The sequence below is a fragment of the Periophthalmus magnuspinnatus genome, chromosome 9, assembly GCF_009829125.3.
Source record: "Periophthalmus magnuspinnatus isolate fPerMag1 chromosome 9, fPerMag1.2.pri, whole genome shotgun sequence".
NCBI classification, from domain to species: domain Eukaryota; kingdom Metazoa; phylum Chordata; class Actinopteri; order Gobiiformes; family Gobiidae; genus Periophthalmus; species Periophthalmus magnuspinnatus.
In genome coordinates, this window is record NC_047134.1 from 12,070,887 (window position 1) to 12,080,801 (window position 9,915).

At 41.5% G+C, this 9,915-nt stretch overlaps 1 protein-coding gene across 1 annotated transcript; it reads right to left on the reverse strand.

Annotated features, from left to right (window-relative positions):
- LOC129456523 (piggyBac transposable element-derived protein 4-like) lies at positions 1 to 1,557 on the reverse strand. The gene is made up of 2 exons (XM_055224219.1): positions 1,335 to 1,557; positions 1 to 769 (listed from the first exon to the last, which is right to left on the reverse strand). Exons 1-2 carry the CDS (start codon positions 1,370 to 1,372, stop codon positions 1 to 3), a joined length of 807 nt encoding a protein of 268 aa, XP_055080194.1. The 5' UTR covers positions 1,373 to 1,557.
- Positions 1,558 to 9,915: the final 8,358 nt, after the last annotated feature.

The window sequence follows — 9,915 nt, forward strand, 5'->3', positions numbered from 1 at the left end:
TTATAGTCCCAGTGCCTGCAAGCCCTTTCTCTGCCAGGATGTCCAAAAGTTTGACTGTAGTGAAGTACCTGTCAAAGGACAGGTGAGAACCTCTGGGAACAGACTCCAAGCCAAATGAAGAACTGCTTGTTCTCCAATGCCCTCTTCTGCAGTGACATTGAAAGTGGTCTTCCCCTGGTAGACAATAAAGTCTAAAATAATCCCGCTTGGTGTAGCCAGAACAAACACCTTCAAGCCAGTTGTATGTGGTTTTCCTGGTACATGTTGGCGAATTGGACAGCGGCCAGTAAATGGGATCATTTGCTCATCAATCGACATTTTGCCTGTTCTAGGCTGTCTCAGACATCCCTGCCTCACTTTCTCCAAAACTGGCCTGACCTTCCACAAAATGGCTCTTTCTTTTTCCTCCTCAGACACATCAAGATCAATGACAAGCGTAATGGAACTCCTAAGTTTGTAGAACCGATTTCTGGTCATGGATTCTGCTACTATTTGAACTCTGGTCTTCGAAGCCCAATACATTTGAATGTTTGGATAACCCAAACAGGCCATGTAGATGGAGCACCCAAAGAAAGTCTTCAACTCTTCAGGGGTAGTGTTTAGTGATGTTCCAGAATGAAGGACTTCACGTTGGTTTGTGCACATAGCCATTTTTTCAAAGACAAAGTCATCAATGTACTGTTCAAAATAACAAAGTGGGGTCCAGTTTTGGCGTGTTGTGGCATCACTGCTTAGAATAATTGGAAGATCATCCAGTTGGGGGTTGAATCTTAAAGAAAACAATAAAAAATGTCAGTCTTTCATTTTAAAGATGAAAGATTATTATAGTAAACTATTACAAAACTGAATTATTCTGAATAGTTTGTTTTGTTTTTTTTTTTTTTTGTTTTTTTTGCAAAATGATTTGAATGAACTAAATATATAAAATACATTGTAAAATACATAATACTAAGAGAGTACAAGATCAAGATGTACACTGTAGTCTTGCTCCAGAGAGGACGGCGACTGGACACTGACTCTTCTTCCTCAACCTCATCTTCAGAGCTCTCTGATTCCTCAGCCTCTCCCTCAAACAATGGATCCTGGTCATCATCATCACACAACTCAATATCTGAGTCTCTGAACTAGAACCAATTCCTTCAAATTTGAAAATAAATAAATAAATGACTCCAAATGTCCACTTCGGAGGACATTTGTTAAACACTCAAATTTCATTGTAAAATATTGTTACTTTACTTTAAAAATAGTTTTAATGTGTTCATTAGACATTCATAAAAATATAACAATGCAACTTTGATCCAAAATTTGCTTAGTAAAAAAGGTATACCACTTACTGTTCTTTTTTCCATAAAATGTGGTTGATAGCAGCCATTTTCCTTGAAAAGGAGGAGGGTCTTTTCAAAGCTCCACCCTTATAAATTTGGTGTCATTTGAAAGCTCTAAATGTCCTCGTTAAACCACAGAAGGAGTTGGTTAGGTAATGTGCAGGGGATTGGAAATATTTTAGTAAAGATATGTCCACTAGAGAGGATAAATATGAACTATGGGTAGTCAGGAGGATATCCAACCAACAGCCCTACTTCACAGTCTTGCAAAGGAGTGATCTCTGTAAGTGCTCCAAATGTGGCCAAGCTTCAGCTGTCTCATTAGTTAGAATATGAGTTTTAATGGCTGGTATAAACTCTCTCATAAATGTTGGAGGAAGAGTAATTCTCTTGTTGGAATTAAATCCACAAACTTGAAGATCTTGTCATCTCTGAGACTGTACAACTGTTGTCTTGGAAGACATAGTAGATAGTTCCAATTTAACAGGTTCTTTGTTGGTGTCTAGCAAATCTGAAACTTCACTAAGAACAAAGCTTGTGTCACTCTGTGAATCCAGCAGAGCATACACAAGAACTTCTCTTGTAGGTTGTGCACAAGTTGAAAGCCAAACAGGAACAATTGCAGCTGTTTGTCTATTACCTTCTTGATGTACAACACTGTTTGTTGTGGCTGTAGCTGTCAGTTGAGGTTCTTCAACTTCATCATTTGTACTTGGGCTTTTGTTGCTTATGTTTGGCTTATCTGGTGATTGTCTTGACTCTTCTTTAGGATAGGATGGTAGGATATAGGATGTTTTTTATTGCATTTCTCACAAGTGCTGTGGCTTATACACCTTTTTGAGTGATGATCAGATTTGAGACAACCAAACTATAGCTTTTCTGACTGAATAAACTTGACTCTGTCTGGCACAGCGTTGTCCAGAGAACTTCTGCACTTATGTAGAGTATGCTTGGGCTTCTTGCAAAAGGCACATGTTAGTTGTGGCTTTTCTTGTGGCTTTTCTTGTGAACTTGTGGCCAGTGTTTTAGCACCAACTTGTCTTTGTCTTGAGAACTCCAGCTTGTCAGCTTTGTCTGGCTCAACTTGCTTTAGTGACTGTAATGATGTAACAGGGTTATAAGCAATCTTGGCTTCTCTTGTTAGAAATACAACAAACTTACTGAAAGTAGGAAACTGATTATTTTGTTCTTCTATTTCAATAACTCTGTTGTTCCAGCTGGCAGCTAGCCAATCTGGTAACTTGGAAGAATCTTTCTGTTCTCGTAACAGTCGTTTAAGATTTCTAATAACTTGATGTGGATCATAGCAGCTTCACAACTGTGCAGGAAATCCGGCAAAGTCTCTTCGCTCAAAACTCTCCTTTGATGTAATTTTGGGCCATGCTTGTAGCTTGTCTCTGTAAGCCTTTGCGATAGTGAATGGGATTCCTACCTCTCTTCGAGAACCTTCTGTGCAGCTTCATATGCAGATTCCAAGCAGAACGCAGGAAGTTCTTGTCCACTGACATATCTCCGAAGATAAAATATTTTCTCATTCTCAGGAATGTTCTTTTGGTCTATGAGTGTTTGAAATTAAAGTTTCCAGTCATTGTATGTCAATGGATCTCCGCTAAACACTGCTGTTTCAGGAACAGGGATGCGGCTTGCACTTAATGCACTTGCTAACACGTTAACAAGGTTTGCTGAACTGTCATTTGTCTGGTTGTTGACAACTTGGGGAACAAACTGCTCATAAAGAGGAGGAAAGCTTACGAACTTATCGTCCTTGACTGTTCAACTTTGTTACATCAAATTCCTGCTCCCCTGTTACACTTGTTTGGTCATATATCTGCATTCTTGCTTGTGCTGCTTTGAGATCTTTGACTGTTTCTAAGTGCTGTAACTTCCTTTTCTTTTCAACAGGTATTCTTTGCAAAGCTGCATATTTTTCTTCTTGTTGCGCAAGCTTTGCTTCATCTGCTTCTCTCTCTAAAGCCTTATTGTGGGAGCTTCTTGCTCTGCAGGCTTTCTCTTAACTTCTGCTTCAAGTCTTTCAATCTTCTGCTGTTCCCTTTCTTGTTCTTATAACACAATGAGAACAGCTTGGCTTGCAGCTGCTTCTGCTGCAGCTTCTTGATGCTTCACTGAGGAGCTATTTGAGTGTGCAGTGCACTTTGATGTAGTAGAAGAGTTTGACTTACTGACTATTGTTGAGTGAAAGAGGGAGCCTGCATCCAGCCAATCTTGTTCCTCTTCCACCACATTTCCATCCAAATGACTTGAAGCTCTATGAACAATGAACCTTGAAATCTCCACACAAAGATCCACTCTGCGACGTCTCAGGTGGGGTGAGCCTGCGTAGCTCGTCGTAAATCTTTTGTAAATCTGAAGAAAGTCCTGTAACATCACTAATAATATCATTAAGCAGGATTTCACTTAAAAGGGTTTGATTGTGAGAGGGGTTGCTTGGATGATCTTGGATGCATTCTCCATTTATCATAACTATACTTAAATATTTGGAGTGCCTTTATTCTCTCATCCTGCATTTCCCTTCCCTTCTCTGTGAGTGTTTTCACTCTTTCACTTCTCCTTGGTTGAGTGACTCCTTCTTCTTTGGCATGGGATCAGTATCTTGCCTTTCTCCTGGCTCCAGGGGCTCTGCGCTAACCTCGACTTGAACTAGAGACTCACTTTGTTCAGTCATTTTTATGTTTAGTCAACTTAAGCTGTCACTAAATAGTGTAAGCTTAAATAAGAACTTAAATGCCCCTTAAAATGTACTTGAACTATTTGAAAATAAAGGCTTAAATTTGTAAAATAAAACTTTTCCCTTTGATCATAAGAAAATAATATGAATAACTTAAATGTTGATTACATCAATTTCAGTATTACCGAAATGTAACCAAAATGTTCTTTGAGCACTTAAACTTAAAATAAAATGCAGGATTCACATTACTGATACAAATGTACAAATATGAAATCAAATGTACAGCTCGATCAAGTGGAGTTAGCTTTAGCTTATAACTTACGGTGGCTGTGACGTCATAGTGAAGCCTTAGCAGAAAATGTTACCTTTATTAACAGTTCAATTAGTCAACCTTTATAATTGCCCTTTTTTACTTGGACTGTCTCTTGACTTGTGAGTCCAATTTCTTATGGCCTTATCTTGACGGCGATCCGCAGTCCCGTGCACAGTCCTGGGTCGCTTGTCTCTTGGTCACAGCGCACGTCCTGATCAGGCCCTGACATGTCCCCGCAGCCCCATGTGTCCAGGTAATGTTGTAGTGAGGGTTTTATAATAATAGGCGAGTCCGGCTCCTTTGTTCTGGCCCAACCGGGTCAGCATTTTATTTAACAAGTCACACTCTCCGTTCCCACATTGTCATTCTGCCGGGCGTAAACCCGTAAACATAACTCATGATCGTCCTCTAGTGGCGGGTCTATTGTGTGCAATTCAAACAATATACCATATTGTTACATCTTTTCTCCTTTTGGAAAGCTTTTCTTCAATTATATTTTTTTCATGGCTTTACCGAACATGGAACGTATTACAATTGTAAATAAAGATACCCAACACATATAACATCTGAAACAGTATGCCATTTTAAAGTGGCATGACCCCAAAATTCTAAAACCAACAGTGCTATAATTTCAAAACTTTCAAAACTTTTTTTTTTTTTTTTTTTCTCTTTACCCCCCATAATGAAATAATCACCTCCTTTCAGGGGAACGAGATCCCTGGCTGATCGGTTGTAATATGCACACTGACGAAGTTGATTGCTCCATAGTGCCTGCTCAGCCTGAATCACTGTGGGTTGGAAAAGGCTGGTTTTGACTGGGAGTAATGTCCTTGTGTGGCAGCTCAGCAGTCTCTGTGCTGGGCTGGTGTCCAGTCCTTGAGATGGTGTGTTGTGATGATCTAAGAGTGCAAGGTAGGGGTCTTGTCCAGAGGCTTTCGCTTTGTGTAACAGTCTCTTTGCCATTTTAACTGCAGACGCTGCTTTTCCTTTACTCTGTGGGTACCCTGGAGATGACGTTTTGTGTTCAAATTCCCACAACTGGCTGAATCTATGGAACTCTTGGGATGAATACTGTGGTCCATTATCAGAGACTACAGTGCTGGGGATGCCATACCTAGAAAAATGTGCCTTTAGTTTTTTTTTATCACTGCAGTAGATTTGATGTTTGGCAAAAAGTCTATTTCCCAATAGTTGGAGTAATAGTCAACTGTTACATGGTAATCTTTGTTGTCAAACTGAAATAGGTCAACACCCACTTTGGCCCATGGTCTGCTTGGTATATCATGTGGGTGGGGTGTTTCTTTTTGTTGTCTGTCATCCACTGACCTGCAGATATCACAACGGGCAATGTGTGTCTTAATATGGTCGTTCATGCCAATACAGAAGACGCATTCCCTGGCTCTCCGCAGACATCCTTCTGCACCCAGATGAGAGGAGTGTAGGCGTCTGGTGATGTCTTTATGGAGGGAAGCAGGAATAACAACACGCTCTCCTTTAAACACAATGGCATCTTGGTGACTTAGTTCATCTTGAAATGAAAAGTATGGTCTGATTTCAGGTGGTATGACTCTCTTGTCTGAAGGCCATCCCTGCTGCATCATTTTAATAACAGTTTGCAGTGTTTTGTCATCTTTTGTAGCTGTTCCAATCTGACTTGGACTGTTATTTGTGATAGGTAAGTGTTGCACCATATTAACGGTCTCTATTTCAGCTTCCACAGAGCCTTGAGGTGAGCATTCTGGGAGATAGGCTCCACTTAAAGTGTCTGCCAGTAACATGTCTTTGCCTGGGACATACACCACATCTAGGTCATATTTCTGAATGCGCAGCATCATTCGCTGAAGTCGTTTCGGTGTGCTCAACAGTGGTTTCCGGACTATGGTCTCTAATGGCTTATGATCAGATTGGACAGTGACTTTATGACCATAGGTGTACTGATGAAACTTTTCTATACTGCAAACCATAGCTAGAAACTCTTTCTCGATCTGGGCGTAACCACGTTCTGTATGTGTGTGTGCTCTGCTTGCAAACGCAATAGGCTTACCCTTCTGCAGGAGCGCTGCCCCCAGACCTGTGTCTGATGCATCACACTGAACCACCAGATCGTCCTCAGGGCTGTAGTACTTCAGAACAGGAGCATCTGCAATAGTCTTTTTGAGTTTCACAAATGCACTCTCATGTTGCTCTGTCCAGTCCCATTCTATGTCGTTGTGTGTCAACTGTCTTAACACTTCACACTGGTCTGAGAGATATGGGCAAAACTTGTCCAGGTAATTTACCATGCCCAACAGCCTCTGTACTGCTTTCACATCTGTAGGCCTCGGCATTTGCTCAATGGCACGAACCTTGTCCGGGTCCATCTTAAGCCCATTTGCCGTGAGGCGGTGCCCAATGTAGTTGCTTTCACTTTGTCTCAGTTTGAACTTTTCTGGATTCAGTTTAATGTTTTTTTGTTTGCATCGTTCCAGAAAAAGTCTCAACTTTGCATTATGGTCTCGAATAGCTGCTTCCTGACTCTCTCCTTGACCTGTGATTAGCACATCATCAGCAATAATGTACAGGCCTGGCAACCCATCCAGCGCTTGGGTTAGTTTTCTCTGGAAAACCTCAGGTGCCGGACTAATCCCCATGGGCATTCTAAGCCACCTGTACCGCCCAAATGGAGTAGCAAAGGTAGTTAGGTAACTCGGCTCCTCAGACAGCTTGACATGCCAGAATCCGCTCTTGACGTCACAAACTGTGAACACCTTAGCCTTAGACATGTCTGGAAGTACATCCTCAATAGTTGCTAATGGAAAGTGACTGCGTTTGAGTGCCTTGTTCAGGGGTTTTGGATCAATGCACACTCTTAGTTTACCACTTTGCTTTTGCACCACCACCATGCTACTGATCCAATCCGTGCTACAGTCAACAGGGGTGATGATACCTCGACGCTCAAGGTCCTGAAGCTCCTCTTTCAGCGGCTTCATCATGGCAACTGGAACTCGCCTCTTTGGAAGTTGCACTGACTTCACACTCGTGTCTATTTCCATTTTGTATTCCCCTTCCAGACAACCGTCTCCTGTGAACACATCTGCAAAATCTGTCTTAATTTGCTCAAATGTCCATTGCCCTTTAGTGTCCTCTTCTTTTGTCACAATACTGTCAATAGCCATAATATTTTCATAGTGCACCTTAATCAGTTTCATAGCCTCACTTGCTCTTTTACCAATCAATGGGACATTGCAATCTTTGTCTACCACTTGGAACTCTAGCTGGTACAGTTTTTGGTTTCTGGGGTTTCTCAGTTTCACTTTACATTTGCCCAGTGGCTTTACTTTGCTACCATTGTACATCACTAGCACAGAACTAGTCTCATCCAGTTTTACATCTCTGTTTAACAGATTAACAGGTAACACATTACATGTAGCTCCGCAATCAATCTGAAATCTGACAATATCTTTGCCTAAGAGTATACCTGCAAACAGTTTGGTGTCTTTTCTTGTTTCAGAGTCTTTAGTATTCACATTGTCATTTCGTCCCTCATCTCTAATACACAGAATGTCCTCATACTCACTTTCACATTCCGTTACATTGTGCACTGTTTTCTTCTTACTTGTTTCAGTGCGGGCTTTACATTTAGCAAGTTGTTGTTCCTACGGCACTTTTTTCATTTCTTGCCGAGTGCTGGACATTTTTGCTTGCTCTTTTCATGCGTCCTGCCGCAGAACTTGTATTCCACTGTGTCGTCTTTGTCCCTCTGCTGATGGCACGAAGCTCCGTGTACGACGTGAACTTCCTCCACTGTTATACCTGCTATGGCTTTGCAGTTCTCCCGGGACAATTCAGCTGCTCTGCAGAGTTGAACGCAAGTGTCCAACGACATGGCTCTTTCCCTCAAAAGCCTTTCCCGCATGTTGGCATTGTTGATACCAAATACGATTTTGTCACGAATGAGGGAGTCTCTCAAAGTACCAAAATTGCACGTTTTAATGAGCAGTTTAAGCTCAGTCACATAACTATCAATCGACTCGCTGGAGCTGTGATTCTTCGTGAAAAATTTGTACCACTCCACTGTCTCGTTCACCATGGGACTGCAGTAGTTATCAAACGTTTCAATCATGTCCTTAACCTTCCAGTCAGACTGCGCCGTGGCCCCCATTAAAGTATCAAGCAGCTCTCTGCCACTTTCACCAACCAGATAACGGAAGAGTGTCACTCTATTTTCCTCATCATCTGCGGCCACAGTTAATCCAACATACAGTTGAAACTCATCCCTCCATGTCTTCCATGCTTTAGACAAGTTGTCGGAGTCTAGACACAACGTCTGTGGAGCCTTCAGTCCGTCCATGCTGCTAGCTTGTTCACGTGCGATGCTAACCTTTGCTAAACAGATTGCACTTTTCCGTCTTCCCCGGTGCCTCCATGACACACGGCTCTAAGGGACGCAAAAAAGAAAAAAACTTGGGCAAGATTCACTGCCGCTGCCACCATGTTGTAGTGAGGGTTTTATAATAATAAGAGAGTCCAGCTCCTTTGTTCTGGCCCAACCGGGTCGGCATTTTTATTTTAACTAATCACACTCTCGATTCCCACATTGTCACTCTGCTGGGCGTAAACCCGTAAACATAACTCACGATCGCCCTCTAGCGGCGGGTCTATTGTGTGCAATTTAAACAATATACCATATTGTTACAGGTACTACAGACACAAGTGGTTTCCTCTACTGACGAATTTATTAGCATCCATCCTGCACATGAATCCAAATAAATACACTCGTGAAAACTAAAACACGCCGATAAAACAATAATTAACTTAATAAAAAATAAATACATTTGACAATTACCTTTTGAAACTAAAACAGACAAAACAAACCTCATTGGCTGTATACCGAGAGGGATAAACTTAGATATCTTCTTTCTTCTTAAATATGTCTTTAAACTGCGACTTAATTATCTGCTTTTAATCATGCTACTTTTCTTATTTTGCTGAGATCGCTTCTTCTACGCGACTAGCGTTGCTTCGCGTGTACACAGACCTTAAACTGCGCTACTGCGCTCTCTAGTGACACTTCACAAAATTACACTTAAATAATATAAAACACATGGAAATTAAAATGTGGCAGTTACACAACTCAATCAGTACTGAGTATTAAGTATTTATGAAAGACAATTAAAAGAAAACTTACACAGCCCTGTACAGTGCAGATGATAACAGATGATGACAGACCCTCTTGATGAGGCAGACTCCCGAGCACGTGCTTGTGCCTAGTATCCGCAATGTGTGCGCATGCGCATTCTTACATTTATTATTAGATTAAGCTATTTGTGTGAATGACTTTGAATTATTTCATATTTGTAACCTGGTAAGGCTCTTTCTTGTGTTTTTTCTCTCTTGAGCTCAGGGCCTTCATAGTTGCCCTGTCGCTGTACTCTGAGGGGACACTAGGGGGCAGCAGAGACCGCTGCTCCGCACTGTGAGGGGCCAAAGGCGTGGTCTGTCCCGTCAGAGGACCAGCTCCTGACGGGATCATGTTTGTGCTTTACGTTATCATGCTCAAGCAACAGTTGCACTTTTTGTGATCCTTAGTTTTCTTGTTTTCTGTTTTTAAA